We start from the raw sequence: 23,731 nt of genomic DNA, 5'->3' as shown, positions 1-23,731 counted from the left end.
CGCTCTACACATAGTGTAGGTAACCATGGCAACAGGCCCTTCACATGATGTGTTTAGGAAACCAACTTCATGTTTAGGGCAGTAATTTTACGCTTTATTGCGATACAATTCATACCTCATATCGGAGATCATAAAAAAAGGAATAGCAGCCCATCTAAGCAGATAAAACACTGGGTTGCGACCTTTTGTACAAAGAGGCAGAAGATACAGTTTAACGTCTATGTTCCGATCATTTAACTGTCACCCTTAGCTACAGAAGATACAGTTTAATGTTCTATGTTCCGATCATTTAACTGTCACCCTTATCTACAGAAGATACAGTTTAACGTTTAGAATATGTGTATATATATACTTTTCAAAAAAAGAAACTTGACATAGATGTAAAACCACTTTTTGCCAAATTTCTAAAATAATTACATTAAATGAGAACCAAACAAGTCAAACAGAAAGATGATGTGTCTATAATTCGTGAAAACACATGCAAAGCACATAAACGTAGCGTTTGGGGATCAATTTCACAGCTTCATCCAAACGCAACCGCCTGTAAAAAAACGTGATTGCATCTATGGGTCATCGGTGTCAAGCGGTGATTGATGCATGTGGTGGGCACAACCGATACTGACATTTTCTGTACCCCTGTGACATTAACTGTATCGTGTACGTGTGTCTGTCTAGGTGACACGATTAATGTTTTGAACATTATGTACATTGATCTTCAAACAGTGTTTTAATTATGGTTTCTGTGTCCTATTTTGAAACAATTGCATTATATTACATTTTGAAAGTCAGTGTCAAGGTTCTTTTTTTGAAGAGCATATAATATATATGCTGAACGATACGAATATGTATTTCACATCGGAAGATCATTTATCATATATATATATATATATATCGGTACATTTATCAATACAAAACGTACCGATATATATATATATTGGTACATGTTTTGAGACCCGTGAAGATTCCGGGGTAGAATAGGTCTTCAGCAACCCATGCTTGACGTAAAAGGCGACTAACGGGATCGGGTGGTCAGGCTCGCTGACTTGGTTGATGCATGTCATCGATCCCAATTGCGTGGATGGATGCTCATGATATCAATCACTGGATTGTCTGGTCCAGACTCGATTATTTATACAGACCGCTGTCATATAGCTGGAATATTGCTGAGTGCGGCGTTAAACAACAAACAAACAAACATGTTTTGTATTCATAAATGACCTTCAGATGTGAAGTTCATATCGTACCACAGAGGATCACAATGTACCTAAAGTTCGGGGAACTGCTTCACCTCCAGCATCTAACCCCAGATATAGTCCTAGAAAATGGAATCCAAAGTTTAAGTCAAGTGTAAGTCTCAAATGAAACAAAGAAATAACAAAAACCCAGTGCTTACAAAACAGGCAATAACTAAGGGAGATTATTATTGGGAATAATAAGTTAACAAAATACTGATGTCACCAGCAGGGTGCTTCCAGTGAGAGACTGTGTACAGATGTGACTAGGATGTTTAGTAGGACGCACCCAACAGACTTCAGGCAAGCTGGTCAAAGGAACAAACCTATAAACACTGAATTAGTTTCTAAACGAAGCTGCTTGGTCACATCAAACATATTTGTTTTCAACAAACCCAATTTGACAAAAAAAATATTAATAAATTGTACCTACTAGGATAATCAGTATAATGCCCTTTGATGTATTCCATCTCATCTAATCTGATACAAAATCAACAGAGAAGTTGGGTTTAAGTTGCATTGAACAGTATTCCTGCTGCTGAAAGCTTCTTTTTCCATGTGGCAGTTCCATGCACTGCACGTTCAAGACAAACCATCTGACATCTTCAACTACAGTGTACCTGAGCACCTCACAATAGAGGGTGGGAATAATCCCCATACTGTGACAATACAACCACTCAAGTCCTGCCAAGCCTAATCATGTTGGTACATAACAAACTGCTTTACATCTCTAATATATACACAAATTACCCAGACATTAAAATGACTTTGAATCATTCAAAAGAGCAAGCAAACACAGAATAAAAATCACATCCTTGTTCAACATCACAAATTGTCATGATCAACACAACAGCGAAAGTTATCTCCCCTTGTTCTGGAGAGGTGATTCAGTGATGGACGTCCTGATGTGTGAAGCAGAGTGATGGATGAAGTGTAACAGAGGCATCCACACCAGAAGGCTCGACACAGGACACATGGGATGCCCCAAACTCGCTGTCCTGGACGGGTGTAACATGTTCATCTTGTCTTGTCATAGCCAGCGGTTTTTCATGAAAACGAGGGTTGTGCTCTTTTCCTGGAGCAGAACTCCATTACAGTTGAATATTTCTAGATGAAACTTGCTATACAGATTAGTGTAGTGGTGAACTGGTGCCTTTTGAAGATTTGGGATTTTGAAAAAAGATTGTTGTTATTTTTTTATTACAGCAAGTTGGACTTTACTGAAAATGAGGGTCGTGCTCGTTTCTGGAGCAGAACTCCAAACCTGTTGAATATTCCTACACAAAACTTGCTACACAGATCCGTATAGTGGTGAACTGGTGCCTTTTGATGATTTGGGATTTTGAAACATACTGAACAGCGTTATTTTATTCTTCACTGAATTGAAGGTAACCAATGGCAGTGAACCAAAAGTGGGGTATAAGTAGCCAAACTCCATTTCCAAATTGCACCAGACCGGGGGGATATGTCATCTTCTGATGACTCTTGTGTCTGTAGGCTTTTGTCAGACAAGGATTTTTGTTCAGTTCACAAGAGTCAAATGTATATGAACAAGCTAGCATGGCTTGAGATGTGTGTATCCTGTATGGTTATTGACAGTTGTGTTGCTTACAGGTCTCATATCTGAGGGGGAGAACACACGGAAGGGGGGGACGGTGGCTCGTGTCAAGAAGGACTTATCAGGTGAGTGGCCACACCTCTAATGTGGAATGTGTGAAGGACTTGTCAGGTGTCAGCATGACCACAAAATAACAAGATTGCAGAAGCCATAAATATTTTACTATGCTCTGGAACACAAAGCTGCCACCTTCAACACCAAAGGGATGCTTGTCGTGAAGATCCGGGGTAGAATAGGTCTTCAGCAACCCGTGCTTGTCATGAAGATCCGGGGTAGAATAGGTCTTCAGCAACCCGTGCTTGTCATGAAGATCCGGGGTAGAATAGGTCTTCAGCAACCCATGTGTGCCGTTAAAGGCGACTACGGGTGGTCAGGCTTGCTGACTTGGTTGATGCATGTCATCGTATCCCAATTGTGTGGATCCATGCTCATGATGTCAATCGCTGGATTATCTGGTCCAGACTAGATTATTTACAGACTGCTGTCATATAGCTGGAATATTGCTGAGTGCCGTGTTAAACAAGCAAAACAAACAAATCATAGAAATAATATGTATGTATTGGAAAATAATCGATCACAGTTCCATGATTGATTCCTTTGTTGGCAACTGATACCAATTAATCCTCCATGAAACTGATCTACAGTATTTGGAACAGTTCTATAAGAATTCAGAATAATAACAGAAAGTAAATGAATGGTTTCAGGACCTTGCTTATTATTAATTTGACTTTCATTCAGGTAAACACCCAGTGTCGGCTCTCACAGAACTCTGCAACAAGAGAAGATGGGGACCGCCGAACTTCATCATTGTGCAAGAATCTGGCCCAGACCACAAGAAAAGCTTCCTCTTCAAGGTTAGTGAAAAAAAATATCGATTTTGATCTATAGACCTCTGATTTTGTCTTTTTGAAATGTTGAAAGGCAAATAAGAAGGGAATGGGATGTGAGTTGAAGATGTGTGGATGTCAAGGGATCCATTCTCGTTGTCATCCTTGGTGCAGGGAGCAAGCAGTTCGTTAGGTATTGGGGGGTGTTCAGTGTGTTCCTCATAGGGAGTCTGGCCCATTAATGCTGAATGTCAGTCATAACAGGCATCTCAAATGATAATCAGGTAGTCACATTATGTGACATTACATCCCAGACATTTTCCTGCAATTGTTTCACTGTTTCAGGTAATTATTCAACATGTTTTGTGTCATTGTCCCCCTTGACAGGTAATTGTTTCCCTTTTTCAAATGATTGTTCCTGTTTCAGGCGATTGTTCCATTTGAGGAAATTGTTCATCTGTTTCAGGTGATTGTTCCACTGTTTGAGGCGATTGTTAATCTGTCTGAGGCAATTGTTCCATTGTTTCAGGTGATTGTTCATGTGTTTGCCTCTACTGTTTCAGGTGATTGTAAACGGCGTAGAGTACCAGTCATCAGCAGTAAGTGCCAACAAGAAGCTAGCCAAGGCCCAGGCGGCCAGTGTGTGTCTCCAGGAGCTGGGACTGATACCTCGGGACTGATACCCCGCGACTGATACCCCGCGACTGACAATGGAGGACATTCAGCAGAGTGATGTACACATTTCTATCGAGTACTTGGACACATATTGTTTGAGACCGGGGTTTAAGGAGGTACTATACCCCACCACCTGGAGCCCATGTCCAGGTGAGATGGACGGAGTGACACATTGTCTCGGTAGAATTAGGGGAAACTAATGTTGACTTGGCAGATGAAGAAGAGGGCTTGAATGAAACGTCCTGGAACTTGTGCTCCTTTTGGGCAAATGAAAGTTGTTGGGTGTCTGGATCCAGTTACGAAATATACAGGTTGTGCTTAATGTGGCTAGGAGGTGGCGTGATGTGAACATGGCTGTTGGGGCACTGCACTGAGGCATTTACTGAGGTGTTAACGGTAGCTTATACTGAGGTGTTAGCTTATACTGATGTCTTAGCTTATACTGATGTCTTAGCTTATACTGATGTCTTAGCTTATACTGATGTGCAGCAGACAGGAAGGTAGATGAAATAGCTTGATGTCCCTACATGTTGACCTGCCTCATGATAGTGACTGTGTATACATCTGGAGAGTTGGGGGAGGGAGAGACAGTTCGATAGACCAATGGTCTCTGTGCTGGTCACAATGAGGACTCAATCTTAGCAAGGCTAGACACAGAGACTCTAGGAACTCTGGAGGGACCCATTGCTGCTTCCTCATGTCATGTACACCACAGGTGCTGTGGACCAGTTGAGTTAAGTCATGGTGTGGAGTCACACTGTGGACCATGAATAATGATTTTAGTGAACCCATAATATTGCTGAAGTATTGCAATGTACGTCCGTATGGTGGGAGTGGCAGTCGATATGCATCTCATTAGTCTGGAGATGTTGTGTTCAAATGTAGTGTACATAGTGTGGATGAGATGGAATCAAAACTGATTGTACAGGATTGTGTGTGTATGTTGAAAGCAAGGTGATGATGTCATGCATGGCGGTTTTATTGTAGTTTGTTTAGATGAATGTTGAATGAGCATGGATGTTAGTCAGCGCCTCGAAGACCATCTACAGCATGACTGTGCACATAGCTGAGGTCACCAGGTCTCGCTTTCTGATAAGGATTAAGATAGATTAACATGGGTGTAGGGGGCCAGTCATCTAAGGTGCCACAATTTGCCATGCAGAGTTGCATCCCTTGAGTATGCCAGAAACCTATGATCGTGGTTCAAATTTTGGTTCGCTCTGTATATTTTCTAGGCCTGTCAGCGCCATACCTGTGCTAGTGGGTTCTACCAAAGTGGTTAACATAAGATATGGATCACTTTGGGCTTTCCTCCCACATTAAGCTGACACGCTGTGATATAACTGTAATATTGTTCAAAGTGGCGTTTAACTCAACTCACTCACTACACAGGAATAATTAGTCAGGGTATTATGGAATACCCCCGGTAATTGAAGATCCCAATCAAGGGTTCCGCAGTACAGAAAGGTTAGCAGGTGATGTGGTACATGTGTAATGGGCATTATTTACTATATGCTTGTGAACGAACTTGGATATAAGAGCCCAGTTTCTGACAACTCAGTACTTGTCAGAAGCTGGTGTCGTCAGTTTTTCCCTGTCCACTTTCTTTTGTTTGGAATGGAGGATCATATCCATGTCATTGTTTGCAAGTATTTATTCTTGGGGTGAAACGATACATCGGTGCACCGGTGCATTGTAAGTTTTCTTCTGTATCGATACAATATGATACACTAAATTTGCTAAAATTTATTACTTGTAATTACTACTCATTTATTGACCACCTTGCAATTTTGTCAAGCAAATTTCGCAAATTGTGTTGTAATTAGCATTTTAAGTTCTCTACTAAAAATAGGAGCTTTGAACATGATTCTATTTGAAATATTTGTAGTCAAGGAGTTTCCACGCAATTTGCTGAAATATGTGTATCGCGACGTATCGTATTGTTACCTATGTGTTGAATTGCGTATCGTATAGTGAACTTGCTGTATCGTTTCACCCCCTAATTATTTTACTGTGGGGAGTTTCATGGGGTTCTTGTGGTGAAGGATGATATGATACGCGTCATGATAATGAAGGTATGACACGATGTGTATCCTGATACAGAAACAACTCAAGCTGATGATGTCAGTGTAGTATTATTCATAAAAAAGCAAGTCCAGCTGCTCTATCAGAAGCAGGAAGAAAATCATTAGAGGAGAGAAAGGTATTGTGTGATAAATGATATAGGAGATGGTTCGTCTAGTGGACATGATGTTCACAATGTCCCTGTATTGGCTGGCTGGGCATGTTGCCGTCTGCTGCCACCATTTTGCCAAAATAGTATGTGTCATCTGTTTGGCTGATTGTCATTGGTGAAAATACTGCAGACAAGATGTTGTGCACAAAAATTTGCTGTGCAGTACCAGAAGGCATTGTTTCGTATCAGTACATCAGCCTATGATACTATAAGTTGTATCAGTATTATCATGATGCTGTCATGCATCTCCTCCGCTCTAGGCCCTACACAGTATATATCCAGTGATGCATCCAGACCTTGTTGCAATAACACCTGACTTGGGAGTAAATATTCGTCTTGGGAGTGCGAGACTTCACTTTGAAGATTTTGCTCTTAACATGGGTCTAAAACGGTTTTAAATGACACTAGAAAATGATGACAAATTAAGCAGGTTAGTTTTGGCCTAATTATTCTGTGGGTCAGTGTTTCTGTGAAAATGGATGCATCTCTGTATATTGTGAAGAATAAACAATGTCTGAAACTAAGAGTGATCTGGTTTTGTCATCTGGCAAGTGTTCCAAGGTCACAAGATATTTTCTTTTACCAATATTTAGTTGGCCTCTGCAATGATTTGTTATTAAAACTGGAAATAATAAATGTGTTGTGTCTTTGTCAAGGTAAAACTGCTCAATGTCAAGTTTGGCATTTTACTGAAGGAAGTTGGTGTGTTGTCTGCCAAACCTTGGCAGGTTCTTGGATAACAATGCCCTTATTTTTAAAACTGTAAAGTTTTGGGGATATTCTCATGTGTTGAAATACATTGCCCTAGTCTATTGACTATCAAACCATCGTAAAAAGTTGTGTTTTATTGAAAAACACTCGGAAGACCAAACAACCAGTGATTGATATTATGATCAGTGCTCCAAGGAATCAAGGCACGATGACATGCTATCAACCCAATCACCGAGCCTGACCACCGAATCCATTAAGTCACCTCCAACAACCAGTATATGATATTATGATCCATGCTCCAAGGAATCAAGGCACGATGACATGCTATCAACCAATGACCGAGCCTGACCACCGAATCCATTAAGTCACCTCCTACAACCCGTTTATGATGCTGGGGACAAATTCTAACCTGAATTCCATGGTGAAAAGTAAACATTTTCAGTTTCCATACCCCTGACTCTTGTCTTTGAAACATCAACTGACAAAAACTCAATTTAAAATTATTTATTTTTCTGATAATAAGTAAGAGGCAAAATGTACACATTTACATGCATATATATTTACACACTAATATTGCATCTGTTGATTGAATAATCCATCAATTTTGCAGGAATAAACAACTGTTTATTTGTTTACTTAACCCACTAACATACATTAGTTAACACTGTCGCTCTACACATAGTGTAGGTAACCATGGCAACAGGCCCTTCACATGATGTGTTTAGGAAACCAACTTCATGTTTAGGGCAGTAATTTTACGCTTTATTGCGATACAATTCATACCTCATATCGGAGATCATAAAAAAAGGAATAGCAGCCCATCTAAGCAGATAAAACACTGGGTTGCGACCTTTTGTACAAAGAGGCAGAAGATACAGTTTAACGTCTATGTTCCGATCATTTAACTGTCACCCTTAGCTACAGAAGATACAGTTTAATGTTCTATGTTCCGATCATTTAACTGTCACCCTTATCTACAGAAGATACAGTTTAACGTTTAGAATATGTGTATATATATACTTTTCAAAAAAAGAAACTTGACATAGATGTAAAACCACTTTTTGCCAAATTTCTAAAATAATTACATTAAATGAGAACCAAACAAGTCAAACAGAAAGATGATGTGTCTATAATTCGTGAAAACACATGCAAAGCACATAAACGTAGCGTTTGGGGATCAATTTCACAGCTTCATCCAAACGCAACCGCCTGTAAAAAAACGTGATTGCATCTATGGGTCATCGGTGTCAAGCGGTGATTGATGCATGTGGTGGGCACAACCGATACTGACATTTTCTGTACCCCTGTGACATTAACTGTATCGTGTACGTGTGTCTGTCTAGGTGACACGATTAATGTTTTGAACATTATGTACATTGATCTTCAAACAGTGTTTTAATTATGGTTTCTGTGTCCTATTTTGAAACAATTGCATTATATTACATTTTGAAAGTCAGTGTCAAGGTTCTTTTTTTGAAGAGCATATAATATATATGCTGAACGATACGAATATGTATTTCACATCGGAAGATCATTTATCATATATATATATATATATATCGGTACATTTATCAATACAAAACGTACCGATATATATATATATTGGTACATGTTTTGAGACCCGTGAAGATTCCGGGGTAGAATAGGTCTTCAGCAACCCATGCTTGACGTAAAAGGCGACTAACGGGATCGGGTGGTCAGGCTCGCTGACTTGGTTGATGCATGTCATCGATCCCAATTGCGTGGATGGATGCTCATGATATCAATCACTGGATTGTCTGGTCCAGACTCGATTATTTATACAGACCGCTGTCATATAGCTGGAATATTGCTGAGTGCGGCGTTAAACAACAAACAAACAAACATGTTTTGTATTCATAAATGACCTTCAGATGTGAAGTTCATATCGTACCACAGAGGATCACAATGTACCTAAAGTTCGGGGAACTGCTTCACCTCCAGCATCTAACCCCAGATATAGTCCTAGAAAATGGAATCCAAAGTTTAAGTCAAGTGTAAGTCTCAAATGAAACAAAGAAATAACAAAAACCCAGTGCTTACAAAACAGGCAATAACTAAGGGAGATTATTATTGGGAATAATAAGTTAACAAAATACTGATGTCACCAGCAGGGTGCTTCCAGTGAGAGACTGTGTACAGATGTGACTAGGATGTTTAGTAGGACGCACCCAACAGACTTCAGGCAAGCTGGTCAAAGGAACAAACCTATAAACACTGAATTAGTTTCTAAACGAAGCTGCTTGGTCACATCAAACATATTTGTTTTCAACAAACCCAATTTGACAAAAAAAATATTAATAAATTGTACCTACTAGGATAATCAGTATAATGCCCTTTGATGTATTCCATCTCATCTAATCTGATACAAAATCAACAGAGAAGTTGGGTTTAAGTTGCATTGAACAGTATTCCTGCTGCTGAAAGCTTCTTTTTCCATGTGGCAGTTCCATGCACTGCACGTTCAAGACAAACCATCTGACATCTTCAACTACAGTGTACCTGAGCACCTCACAATAGAGGGTGGGAATAATCCCCATACTGTGACAATACAACCACTCAAGTCCTGCCAAGCCTAATCATGTTGGTACATAACAAACTGCTTTACATCTCTAATATATACACAAATTACCCAGACATTAAAATGACTTTGAATCATTCAAAAGAGCAAGCAAACACAGAATAAAAATCACATCCTTGTTCAACATCACAAATTGTCATGATCAACACAACAGCGAAAGTTATCTCCCCTTGTTCTGGAGAGGTGATTCAGTGATGGACGTCCTGATGTGTGAAGCAGAGTGATGGATGAAGTGTAACAGAGGCATCCACACCAGAAGGCTCGACACAGGACACATGGGATGCCCCAAACTCGCTGTCCTGGACGGGTGTAACATGTTCATCTTGTCTTGTCATAGCCAGCGGTAGAAACTATCATTTTTAGTCCACTCGTCCGTATAATGATAACAGAGCAAAAGCCTTTAAAAAAAAAAACCCGGAAAATTTCTTCTTGTCCTTATGATACCTATTGGGCACTTTGGCAAGGACTACAGGACCAGTGCCAGTTTCTAACACTGATAACCATAACTTATCAATATGGAACTATTCATTTGGAATAAATTTACATTTCAAATGGTAGTAAAGATATGACTTAATTGTTAGACAATCCATTTAATGTCTGGCCATGCAGCATCTGCCATGTTTTACTGCATGTTGTCCTGCCTTGTTATCCTGTCAAACATTTAAATAACATACAATGTTCTTAAAGGCAGTTGCTTAACGATGACTTCTCTCATCGATGTGAAGTTTCCACAACAAAATACAACATCAGGATAATTGTGGTGACCTCTGTGTGTGATGAATAGATTGCAACAGAGTTGTCTCCCATAGAACCTGTTTGCCATGAGGACACAGGACACGGTACATGATATGGCTAAGTTCAACTACAAGTCCCTGAGAGCTGCCAGCTGTTTTTCAATCTCATCATCTGCTGCATTTTTCCTCGAAGACTCTCCTAAGGCTCCACCATGTGCTGAGGGGGCATTCACCATCTGGAAAACAAACATTAATATGCATTACTCCTCTTCCCACGACTGGTCTGGGTCAAAATCATGTACATATTTGTGTTTGTTTGTTGATTAACGCTGCACTCAGCAACATTCAACATAAACAACAAAAAAAACCAAAAACTTTGAACTGTATCCTATTTTGCTGACGCTCCCTACTCCCCACCCCACCCATTTTATGTAACATTTTTTCATACACCCGGGACTCCCACCCCAAATGCATGCTACATTTTTCCACAACCTCCTCTCCCTTTAGTAAAAGACCAGTCCCTAAATAATGTTCAAGCATATAACTTATATATTTTAAAACAAAAACCTGTCAGATTTCTTACATCGTGTCTACAAATGAAGTGTTTGTAGACTTCACAAAAACGACAGCATGCCTCATCTCAACTTAGTCCACTATATATGTGTATATATATCTCCTCCTATTCTGGGATGATGGCAAGGAGATAAAATTCAACATTGACACTTGAAAGCTGGAGTGGGCTCTCACCTTGCCGGAGATCTCAATGCCGATCTCGTCCAGCACCTGGTTAACAATGGCGTCCTGCTCCTCCTCGTCACCAGACTCATCCAGGATGTCGTCCAGCGTATCACTGACTGCAACACATAGAAAGCATAGCACTGTAACTCCAATGAAGTTGAAACATTGGTCATAATCTACAACAGCATAACACTAACAGTTAAAGACGTAACATGATGGCCCTACAGTCCCTTGTATACGTGATGGGTGTGGTCTGTGATATTCCGTGAAGCACTTGTCACTAACTAACTTCAATAAAAAAGAAAAACAAAATAACACCTCAGCGTCACATAAAATTCCCCTAAGTAATAATTGTTCACAATCACAATGTAAAGTCCATTAACTGCTGAAGAAGTGTACAGTAGAGATGCCACTTCCAGGAGTCTGTGAGTTGGCTTTAACGCCGCCCTGAACCTAGTGTACGATCCTGACAAAACCAAAGGTCATAATCGTTGGGAACGTTGGATCGAGCACACAACCAGTTGAATCATGTAATCGTATCATTATTCAGGAAAGTGCTGACAAATTGTGGCTGATCTTTTGATCCTAGGACAAATGAAGGCAGCTTGAACGTACTCATTTCTTCCGACATCTCCATCTTGGTGGACTCCTTGGAGAACTCTTGCATCACCTTCATGGTCTGCTGAGGATCCATCACCTTGTTCATCTGGGTCATCGTCTGCACAAACATCATCGTATGTCACACATCATGCAATATTCGAAACACGGGCCGAAACATCATTGTATGTCACACATCATGCAATATTCGGAACAAGGACCAAACATTGCATATCCACAATTTGGATATTCAGGGGGAAACAAATGTCTTACAATATGGGAAAGTAAAATTATTTTTGAATAGGACACACTCATATCATCAAAAATCCCATGATAAAGTTTTGGATATATGACAGTCGTAGTGCAAGATCAAACTTCCCAGTTCCGGAGATTTCCACTAGAAGTGGAGACCTGCATCAACTTACCTTAGTGGTCGTTCCCATGGCGCTGGCCATTTTCATGTTAGAGTTCATCAACTGCAAAGGAATAGGGACACATCACTTTCATGCATTTCTGACCAACATGTGTCGCTGCTACTTCAAGTCCCCGATCTCAACAGAAGACAATAAACTCTGAAGCAGTGAGAACTAATCTTGCATTTACAATTTATCATGGTAGCTAAACCAAGTGAGTATGGTTTTACGTAGCTTTTAGCAATATTCCAGCAACATCACGGCAGGGGACACCAGAAATGGGCTTCACACATTGTACCATGTCGTGAATCGAACCCGGGTCTTCGGCATGACAAGTGAGCGCTTTAACCACAAGGCTACCCAACCGCCCCTCTAAACCAAGTGAAGTACATGCAACTGTAAAGAGGAGTCACAACGCAAACATTCACTGACCACATGTCTACTGCTAATGTCCTGATGTCGCCTGCTTACACTTTCTACACTGTTACCACTGGGAACTATGAAGTGAATGTCGGCTCACGAGATATGGATACAAACCTTTTGTTGATTTCCTATAGACTGAATTTTGGAACCCATAGAATAGGATTTTGTTTTCTGTTTGCGTAATTGTACCAGCTGCTTTGCTAGGATAGTTGCTGCCTGTGAAAGAGATTAATGAAATGATAAGAAACATTGTCTGAATGGACATACGATGACAGCCTCATTAGGTGTGACTAATCATATATATATACATGATATGTCGGATGAAAAATATATTTTATTGTTTAAAAAGACACCATTTACTGGTACTACACAATTTTTGATAGGACATCCTATACTATACCATACTATTTCCGTATACTCATCACAATGTTTTGGTGTTTCATGGAATAAAAAGCAAATCCTTATTGAACACTTGTCAGTCGTCGTACAAGTCATTGATGTGACATGGTTCTGACAACATGTTTTTCCATATTTTTGCCTTTCCCTGCCTCTTCACAACACACATACAGTAGATGTAACATTTCAGTGAATTTATATCTTCAACAAAATGAAGGATGAATTACCTGTCTATTTCCTTGTTTTGCAGCTTTCTTTATTTCCAATTCCTGAAATACAAAATATCAACTCATCACATTGTCACCATACACCAAAAGACGAAGAAATCACAATGTGTGTAGCTGTCTTTACTTCACGACACACGCCATACATGTAGTCATACAAAACATTCGTGCCTCATGTGAATTACATTCATTGAACAAATTGTTAAAAATATACCTAACCAAATAAGTGTAAAAATTAATACGTCCATTTCTGTTTTGAAAAAACTGGATCAAAATGTAATATAAATAATCATGCCTGTGACCTATTCTAGATAATTACCAGCTTCTTCTCCTCTCTCTCCAGTGCACCTCTGTCTCTGGCAATGTCTCTCTGTTGTTTCTTCAACACTCGGTCATTTTGGCGAATTTGCTCTGATGACATTGAAAACAAGAAAAATGAAAAATAACATCCATATAATAAAAAGATCCCAAATGAGACCAATAAACAAAGCAATCTGTAACATTTATGAGGATAAAACTCATGAAATTTGTAGAAATGTGATGCACAAACCCAAAGTATAGCCTACACATTGGTGAGTGAGTGGGGGTTTACATCACTTTTATCTTTATTCCATCAATATCACTGCTGGGGACACTAGAAATGGGTTTCTCACATTGAACCCAGACCTTCGCATGGTCGGTGAACACTTTAACCATACGGCTACCCCACCACCCCTGAAAAAATATGTAGAGTAAAGATGGAAAACAAGACCTGTTAAATTTAATGTATGTTTTGGATATTACATGTACACCATCCATTATTTTAATACCATTTTCTATTGAATAAGTACCCTTATTATATGAGAATGCTTCAATAAAAGAATAGCAAAAGTCATGGCAAATCATGATAAGTAGATTCAGTACCATGTTTACATCAACATGACATAAATATCCCGGAGATGAGTCTACGTTTCACAAGTCTGTAAGACTATGTTTTGTTTAACAGAGAGCAGTTGTGATTTTATGCACATATCTAAAAGGGCGTGGGGGTTATCATCAACTCTGTCTTCTTGTTAAACTATTTTGATGGTCCACACATGACATGGATCTACTTTCTATGAGTCTGTGAGGCTATGTTTTGTCCAGCTGAGAGCCGTGATCGGGTCCTACAGTAAGACAATGTTTTATTCTGATTAGATTGTGCTGGTGATTATCAAGATCCTCATGATCATATCTGATGGATTTTATAACAGCCTTGGTAAGGCATTGGTAAGATGTTTATTTGTTTATCCCTTATCTTATTGGCAAGATGTTGTATTTGTTTAGCAAATAAACAGGCCTAAATATTTACACATTCTTTAGCTGTCAGTAATCATGGTAATGTCATGATAATAACATACACCTGTTTATATAACAATTTTGCAACATATATAGACCCAAGGCATTAAAGTCAACAGTATTCTTTAGGATTCAATAACCTTGGTCTGATATGATTTGATAATTGATAACTGACAACAAAGACCATCTATTTTATAGTATCTGCTGATAACAATGATCTACCTGTGTTTACCTGGGTATAATGAAATGTAACGAGAGGATGAACGTTATGATACTTTTAAAACTAAGAATAATTAAGGATTGAAAATCCGCCCGTTTAATAGTTTTCAGGACAACGGCCCAATACTTTGTCAGTTTGTTATTCAGTGAAATTTGAAGAGTGAAAAACACAAAAAATCATCAGCTGATGAAGGTAACTTACGTTCTACGGTAGGTTTTTTCTTAAAGAAATCCATCGTATCTGTGTGCGTGTGTTGTTCTCGATAGCAGTCGCAATTACTAAGTCGCAACACCTGTTAGTCAACTTTAACTGAACCACCAAACTTCATGTGATTGTGACGACAAAATCCCGGAAGTGTCTCAATAACGTTCGACAGCGCCACCTGTAGGGGAAGTAACTCCAAATAAAATTCTTGTCAACAAGAATAGACTGACAATAGCCTTCAAACATTTGTGTTCAAACAAATTCGATTGATAACAATGTGCTTCCTTTTTCATTCTCTTCCTTTTACCTTTACAATGACGTAATGTGATTTCACAATCTCTCTCTCTCTCTCTCTTAATAAATGAACGGTGATTATGATTTTTTAAAGATTTTTAGATGACGCAGTAGCCTAGTGGAGTATTTATATATATCGAACCTTATTATTTGTATCTTTTATCATAAGAATACACCCCATAACTCACCTTCAGTTGTGGGAGTTTGGACGTTCTTAATAACTAGGTCGGGATCGAGCAGGTCAAAACGTCCTTATGTCAGAACGTGCTCAGAAGGTAAAGTCCAAAGGCCCACCAAGAGGCAAAGTTTCTACAAGAACGGCACAAAAAACGTTATCACTCATTTGAAAAAATACACGCATTTGACCGAATACAATTCAGTCATACAAGGTTGCAGCATTTTATTGCCGCTTCGCCTCAGTTTTTCCCAGACGTCTTGGATGAGTAAGTTGAGATTAGCAGTATTCCAGTGATATCACGGCCCGTCAGCTTCCTGCCCGAAGTGATGTAGGTCTCAGAGAACTGGGATTGGAACCTACACTTTCTGGCGTGCCCGAGGGACACAGCTCTGCACAGCAAATTTCGGCGCCTTAGTCGACTGTGCCAGCAGTGCGACGACCCCGCACCATTGTAACACAATTTGTATTAATTGAAGAATTGTTTTTTTCTCCCTGCAGTGTGTTATTGAACAATAATCAACGTCGTTTATTTCTTATATGAGTTATCAATATTATGTACAGTCTCTTTAAGGATGATGATGAAATGTACAAGCTTTATACAAATTTTAATAATAATGATGACTCCCTAAATAGAACCCGACTTCGGCAATGTTGGACAAGTCCATTTTATGTACAGGTGAGAATTCCCGCATATTCTCACAATCCTCACGTCGATTATTTGTACCTTTTCTCCCACTACCGATTGTCATATCTCTCCCGCATTTGGATGCGATCGTTCCGCCTTCGCGCCTATCTGCGTTGCCCAGCTACATCTATGGGGAACAGCTCACCAGGCACTCCCCTCTCAAAAAAGAAGTTTTCCAATACACCACGTCATCCAGTTGCGAGCGCATATTAGAATCTCCAAAGATGACGTCACGATAGAACAATGTATTATCGTGAAATAAACCACACTTCGTTCTTTGCGTAGCTATCTCATGTCCTTCAAGAAGCATGTTGTTTTCACTCAAATGTTAATACCTAGATCAGTCGAATTATGATTCCACAATTACAGGGACAACGCCCCGCTTAACAACCCCCAGACTAGAAGTGGACACCATGTCGTGAGACCCTGCAACACATGTATCTAATACAGCCCATGCAAGTCTATACTAGTTGGCAAGTCTAGATTACTACACTTCCAGGAGAGAGTCTATGGACTACTTTTTAATATATTTTATTGAAATTTCTGTTAAATATTTTCATTTTAGAGACTAGATGTTAGTCTACAAAGCCCCAATCCCCAACACACACAACCTTTGCACGTGGTATACGTACATGTATTGACTTCAAATGCCTTTGCCGGTACTCATCCTGTAGCCCACACTATAACGTCACGATAGAGTGAATGAGTGCACAATTACATTACCCAATCCATATTACACACTCTGAAAGTAAAAGCGTGACAAGCCGTTTATTTCTTTTAAAAAGTCATGCTGAGATCATACGCCCACAGTGGACCAAGGGAGGTAACCTTGTCTTGCCTTACTGTTGTAGATGTTCAACACACCCTAAAATCTAGCAACTGCTATATATATCTTCCGATACAAAACACTGCTGATTGACTGGTATATTTAGTTATGATTTTATAACCGATTTCATGTGTTTATTTGTAACCATGCATGAATTATCTACTAATGATTCAGCTCCAGGCTTTTTCTTCCTTTATTCTCTAGACTGCTTCAACTGTAGGTTGAAGGGCAATGAATCATCCTAATGACGTATAGACTTCTTTGTGATCTGAAATTTGACTTTCTGGCCGCAACTTGTGAACTTTCTGTGTAGAAACATTCCAAATGATTGCCACAGCGGCACAATGTATTGAACGAGACAACCTCTTCTCCCCAGACACCATGAGACATGTATTTTCACATGTTTAGAGCTTGTCACAAGATCCATCTAAAAGTTTGAATTATGATTTTAATTTTGGATAAAGAATAGAAACATGCAGTTGTCAGAGATTGGGTTTGTGAAGTCAGTTTAACATCCAGTTTGTTATATACTATTATATACTATTTCGGTGATCATTCTGGATGATCAATATGATTGAAGGTCAAAGTGACTACTTTTGAAACGTACAAACAGCTCACGCCACAGTCAATCGCGTCGTGTCGGCTTAATGTGGGAGGAAAGCCCTCAGACGATCATAGCATCTCAAATCATTAGTGGCGTTAGCTGTTTGTACATTTCAGAAGTAGTTACCTTGACCTTCAAGGTCATATTTAATCACCCAGGGTCATTTTTATGATATCCAGTTACTGTAGTGGGAATCTCATCAAAATCAGATTTTTAACACCGATACCAAACTCTCTTCACGGTTACTATACCTCTCTTCGTTAAGGTATCGCATGGAGGTAAACGATCTAATTTAATGAGATTGCCAGGAGCAGATTTAGTTCAGTGTTGGGCTGGCCGTCAGTTACCGTAAGAGTGAGTGAGTGAGTGAGTTTGGTGTAACGCCGCTTTTAACAGTATTCCAGTTATATCGCGGCGTGTCAGCTAAATGTGGGAGGAAAGCCCGAAGTGATGCAGGTCTCAGACGTTTACCACTTCGGTAAAACCCACAAGCACGGGTATGGTGCTGACAAACCTAGAAACATAATCGGGGCGAACCGGAATTCCAACCCATAATCATTGATCTCTGGCGTGCCCAAGAGACGCAACTCTGCACAGCGAAATGCGGCGCCTTAGACAACTGGGCCACCCGTGGCCCCGTAACCGTAAGAAGTAAAAGAGGTCTCTTTATAAAATTCTAATGAATAATTTATTTTTATCAACAATAAACAAAAGCCATTACACAGATGGACGAATACACATTAAATCGTACGGAAAAGACACAAGTCACATGCACACTATCACAGAAACTTTACAACATACATACAACCTCGATGAAAGACTTAAGGGAAATGGCACGTCACATCGTGTCATGGGAAGCTTTAATAGTGTTTTGATTATTCTTAAATAAATATGTACCGCCATTAACATCAAAACGTCACTGGACGCATTAATGGTATTTTGATTATTGCCATTTGGAATGTCTTAAAAAGGAATGCTGCATACCAAAGAAGGGTGTTTTGAGAAGGGTGAGTCGGATCGGAACCGGGCCTTCGCTCCGGCAAACGCTTTATCCATCAGGCCACCCGATGCCCCTACAAACAATGGCGAACACGACACACTGTATGGAACTATGAATGACCTGCCATCGTGTTGGAGGAAGCGTATACTCCTGTCCATAGCACACACTTGACATGCGTGTTACTCTCGCTAAATCAAGTCGATGTGGCATCCACAGATGAAGCTCATTCTATTTGTAGCACGATGTCATCAATGATGTACCAACTTTCTTCTTCATTCTCTCCTCAGTATCAAACGTCAGTGTTTGTGGCAAGCCTGTAGCCACGTATTGAACTCCGTCCTGAGTATTGAACAGGTGAGTGAGTGAGTTAGTCCGTTTTTCGGCAGGCAATATCCATTGGAGACACCCAAAATTGGCTTCACGAATTGTACCATTTTGGGCAACGAACCCGGACCTTCAACGTGACAAGCGAACGCTTTGATCACATGGCTACGCCACCTTGAACAGATGAACACTGTGTTCATGTTTATTTGGCTTTGTCAGTAAATGTATTGACTGGAATCACTTCCAGAAATTACTCCAATCATCGATCTACAAAGAAAGGACATCCCTTCGAGCCAATTTTAGTCTTCTTCTTCTTTTTCATAGCTTCAGCGACAGCTCTGGTGAACACTTCCGTCACCCCCTCGTTCAGTTTGGCCGAACACTCGATGTACGCCACGGCGCCTATCCGGTACGCCATCTCCTCCCCCTGCTGGACTGTGGTGAACGCGGACTTGGACTTGGACTTGGTGGAGTCCACGGAGTCTTTGTCGGTCGTCTCGGCTCTCAGGTCGTGTTTTGTCCCCACCAGCAGCACGGGCACATTGCCGCAGAAGTGTCGGATCTCCGGTGCCCAGTTGTAGGAGACGTTCTCCAGGCTGTCGGGGTTGTTGACGGAGAAGCAGATGAGAACGATGTCGGTGTCGGGGTAGGAGAAGGGCCGCAGTCGGTCGTAGTCTTCCTGTCCTGCTGTGTCGTACAGCACCAGCTCCACCTGATACAGCAACGACATGTTAGCATAGACCTTCAGCATTGTCGTTAGGTTATACATCTTCCCGAGGCAAGGGAGTTAACTGACTTTATAAGTCCAGTTTCCATAGTCAGTTAATTCCCTTGCTTTGGGAAGATGTAGGTTATAAGGAGGAGGCTTTTTTTTGTAATATCGATATACATGAGATAATTCGCACAGAAATATGAAGGATTAAGACAGGAGTTATTGTGAATTACATCCTCACCTCGGAGTTGTTGTGATGAACTGTTGTGACATCCACATCAAACACAGTAGGGAAGTAGATCTTCTCGTCGAATTCGTCCTTAACAAAGCGGTACAGGAGGCAGGTCTTACCGCACTCCCCGTCCCCCACGATCACCAGCTTCTTGCGGGGTCGACTCACCACCTCCTCCAGAGACACTGGAACACGAGACGACGAAATTTAGCATGTGGGTCCTTAGAAGCAAACGACTTAATACAGGGGCGTGAGGATGGTATTAGAGATTGGTATTGTGGGGTACTGGGAACATCAATGTATTTTAAAAATGTGTGTGTGTGTGTGTGGGTGTGTGTGTATGTGTGTGTGTGTTGTGTGTGTGTGTTTTGTGTGTTTTTTGTGTGTGTGTGTGTATGTATGTGTGTGTACGGTGTGTGTGTGTGTGTGTGTACGGTGTGTGTGTGTGTAATATCGGATGTATGTGAAAACCCTCTCTTATATTACAATAGGACAATATCTCAATTAATCAGCGACGAAATGAGATAAGAACGTTATCTTTTTAACAGAAATATTTGATACGTTTTACTAATAACAATGTAGTGAAGCGACATATGTAGTATATAATCGGCAGTAAATGTTTAGAAAATGTAAAAGTTTTGATCGTGTATAATTTTGTAATTTTCTTCAACAATTTAAAATAACCTCTAAAACTGATTCTTACCTTGTCGTTGCACACAGCAGAACATTTTCGAACTTCCGTATATCAGTGTCTAAACCAGTATAATGTTGAAGCGATGTCGTCACTCTCTTGGATGTATTGATAATAGAGTCACAGCCCACGAGCCGGTTACTTATACACTTCGAGCGTGGCTATATTTATCCGAAGCCCTGATTGGCTGCTGTTTTAAGCTGTTCTATTTTTAGTACCGACTACCAGAGGGGAAACCCAAGGAACGCGAATGGTGGTCCTGCACAGGTGATTGCAATCGTACTGTGTTCAGCTATTAAAACCATAACCACGACCCAAATCCGTAAGCACATACCTGTTTGACGCATGTAGTCAAATGTCTGTACCATATCGTCACAGCTTTATTTAGTAATATATATGAATATATATACATATCTATATATCCATTCGCAGGATGTCCGTGGTATTCGTTCGCTCCAATAGTGAACTCCTGAAGCTGTGTTACATGCTAAAACGCTTGTTCTTTCAATTCTTTAATTCTTTTTATATTTTTGTGAAGAGGCGGATATCATATTTAATCATGGGTATTTTTTTTGGCAAGATAACAAACAAACGTGATGTCTCGTCGACTAGGGTTATAAACTATCTTCTCTTTGATAAAAAACCACTCACTCTAGCGAGAGGGCCGGCGGGTTGCCGTTAAATGGAAGTAGAAAAATATGTTTAGGGGATTGTAAGATTGCCTTAATATAGTAACGCCACGCTAAAACCCGGTTACCAGGGCTTGAGAATGCAGATTGGATATTAACATTTGTCACGTGATGTACATGATTAGATTTTAAATCAAGTTACAAATTACTCATCATAAAGACATGTTTTAAGAATACATAAACAGCATGGATCATATCAGGATTTTCAGAGTTTAGCAGATTTATCATTAACTGACGGTCTTTCGAAATACCTTGCAACATAGGGATAAATTTATACCTTAAATGGGAATGCGTTTCACATATAAGTAAGACATGGTATTCATCCTCTTCTTGTACAAATAGAGTTCACAATATCATCGTCTTTGGACCTGCGACATACATTTACATTAAAATTGTGCAATGATTAACTTTTAAACAAGTTAAATATCCTTCAGTTTGTAACAGTGATTTTACTTTGCTGTAATTGCTAAGATAACGTGATTCAGAAATACTTTGGAGCCACTGTTGACAAAATATATCCTTCAGTCTTTGCTTAAATGGATATAAAAATAACTGTGGCCATCCCACATCTTGCTACATTTGAAGAGCCACTAACAAATAATAAGTTTCTCATATCTGAAACCCAATTATTTTTACCATTATCATCAAGTGCCTTTAACATTTTGTAACACTGATATGGGTATCTATAAGGCATCATTCTAAGAAACTTAATCCAATACCTAATTACCCTTAATTTTGCTGGCTACAAAAATATTACTATGGCCAGTTTCACCAAGGATTGCCTTGTTTGAGGCAAACTTACCAACACCTAGAAAACATTTGAAATATGAAGCGTGAAGTTTTTCAATTGCAGCGTAATACTTAGTACCCCATACTTCAGAACGATACAAAAGGATAGGCATAATGTTGCCTTAAAAAATGGTACATGCTGTGAAAAAGGCACACAACAATTTTTCCTGAAAACATTATAAAGAGACATAATGGCTTTCGATGCCTGAAGAGCTAATTGCATACATGCCATAGACCAGGACAATCTAGAGGAAAACATAAGACCTAGATATTTATAGTAAGTGACTACACTCAAGTCAGACGAACCAAGAAACCACTTTTCATGTTTTGCAACAATACCACCTTTTCTAAAAATTACAACATTGGTTTTATTCAGATTTACTTCACGGCTCCATTTTGAACAGTAACTCTGTAACACATTCAACTGTTTTTGCAAGCCATTTACAGAATAAGAAAAAAACACAACATCATCAGCAAAGAGAAGGAGCATAATGTTCATTATTTCTTGTGTTACAAATATCCCATGTTGGAAACTATTTTGCAGCTCTATAGCAAGTTCATTTATGAAAAATATAAACAACAACAGACTTAAAACACAACCTTGTCGTACACCGGAGGATGTTGTCAAGCAGTCCGTACGCTCATTATTGACCTTTATACATGCGCTGACTGATGCATACACGGTTTTCAAAAGTACAGACATTTACCATGACATCCCTTGGTAATAAGTAAATACATATTTTGTTCCTATTAACCTAGTTAAAAGCCTTATTAAAGTAAATAAATACACAATAAAAGCGACCTCTGGTTTTGCACAAATATTTAGAACAAAGAGCTTGGAAAACCAACAAATTAACAGCAGAGTAGTTTGGTCGGAACCCTGCTTGAGACTCGGACAGTAAATCATTTACTTCCATCCATATTCTCAAACGTCTTCTATAACTGACGTGAAGATCTTCCCCATACCATTTAGAAGTGAAATGCCTCTATTCAGGGGGTATCCCATCTTCACCTGCGGACTTGCCTGTACTCAGATTATTGATAGCGTCCGCGACCTCTCTTTCAGTGATCTCACCTGACAGGAGTTCATCCGAAAAGGGTAAATCATTACAGTTATCACATGTATGAGAGAGCAGAAACTCCCCCACAACACAATCAAACTCATTATTATCAGTTCCTTGCAAGGGATTAAAAAGATCTCTGAAGTAAATCAACCAGTCACTTGGAGATATATAACTCCCCAGTGGACGTTTCTGCATGGCCTTTTTCATTGTCTTCCAAAACTGTTTACAATTACTGTGTTTAGCAGCGGTATTGATTTCTTCATCTAGATGTAAGTGATAGTTAAGTTTCGTTTTGTTGCAACATTTCCTAAAACCATCTTTGGGTGATATGTACTACTTTAAGTTTGAATGACACATATAACTTTTAAATTTATTCAAAATTCTGTATTTCTCGGACTTCAAAAACTCGCACTCCTTATCAAACCACGGTAGCTGATATCTTTGTCCACCTGAAGTTCCTATAGAATCAGCACCAACTG

At 39.6% G+C, this 23,731-nt stretch overlaps 2 protein-coding genes and 1 long non-coding RNA gene across 3 annotated transcripts; 1 reads left to right on the top strand and 2 right to left on the bottom strand.

Moving 5' to 3' along the window:
- Positions 1-2,764: 2,764 nt before the first annotated feature.
- Positions 2,765-7,224, top strand: LOC125372914. The gene is made up of 3 exons (XR_007218266.1): positions 2,765-2,915; positions 3,589-3,704; positions 4,241-7,224. It is a non-coding gene; the product is annotated as an uncharacterized LOC125372914 (long non-coding RNA).
- A 2,776-nt stretch (positions 7,225-10,000) lies between these two features.
- Positions 10,001-15,342, bottom strand: LOC124124702 (charged multivesicular body protein 2b-like). The gene is made up of 8 exons (XM_048383627.1): positions 15,162-15,342; positions 13,743-13,834; positions 13,427-13,468; positions 12,918-13,019; positions 12,393-12,443; positions 11,986-12,088; positions 11,380-11,486; positions 10,001-10,868 (listed from the first exon to the last, which is right to left on the bottom strand). Exons 1-8 carry the CDS (start codon positions 15,193-15,195, stop codon positions 10,761-10,763), a joined length of 639 nt encoding a protein of 212 aa, XP_048239584.1. The 5' UTR covers positions 15,196-15,342; the 3' UTR covers positions 10,001-10,760.
- A 3,535-nt stretch (positions 15,343-18,877) lies between these two features.
- LOC124124706 (ras-like GTP-binding protein rhoA) lies at positions 18,878-20,809 on the bottom strand. Its single transcript, XM_046487937.2, has 3 exons — positions 20,723-20,809; positions 20,029-20,204; positions 18,878-19,787 (listed from the first exon to the last, which is right to left on the bottom strand). Exons 1-3 carry the CDS (start codon positions 20,745-20,747, stop codon positions 19,335-19,337), a joined length of 654 nt encoding a protein of 217 aa, XP_046343893.2. The 5' UTR covers positions 20,748-20,809; the 3' UTR covers positions 18,878-19,334.
- Between the last annotated feature and the right edge of the window lie 2,922 nt (positions 20,810-23,731).

Source organism: Haliotis rufescens, unplaced genomic scaffold (genome assembly GCF_023055435.1).
Source record: "Haliotis rufescens isolate VD_foot unplaced genomic scaffold, xgHalRufe1.0.p SCAF_5, whole genome shotgun sequence".
In the NCBI taxonomy this organism is placed as follows: domain Eukaryota; kingdom Metazoa; phylum Mollusca; class Gastropoda; order Lepetellida; family Haliotidae; genus Haliotis; species Haliotis rufescens.
This window is presented reverse-complemented; position numbering and strand designations above follow the sequence as displayed.

Excerpts from the sequence above, each read along its gene's own strand:
- LOC124124706 (XM_046487937.2), bottom strand. The coding sequence starts at position 20,747 with ATGTTCTGCTGTGTGCAACGACAAG. Across the intron at positions 20,205-20,722 it reads CTGCTGTGTGCAACGACAAG|TGTCTCTGGAGGAGGTGGTG; the intron begins GTAAGAATCAGT and ends CTCGTGTTCCAG. Across the intron at positions 19,788-20,028 it reads TTCATCACAACAACTCCGAG|GTGGAGCTGGTGCTGTACGA; the intron begins GTGAGGATGTAA and ends TTGCTGTATCAG.
- LOC124124702 (XM_048383627.1), bottom strand. The coding sequence starts at position 15,195 with ATGGATTTCTTTAAGAAAAAACCTACCGTAGAAC. Across the intron at positions 13,835-15,161 it reads GAAAAAACCTACCGTAGAAC|AGCAAATTCGCCAAAATGAC; the intron begins GTAAGTTACCTT and ends CAATGTCATCAG. Across the intron at positions 12,444-12,917 it reads CTATAGGAAATCAACAAAAG|TTGATGAACTCTAACATGAA; the intron begins GTTTGTATCCAT and ends ATTCCTTTGCAG.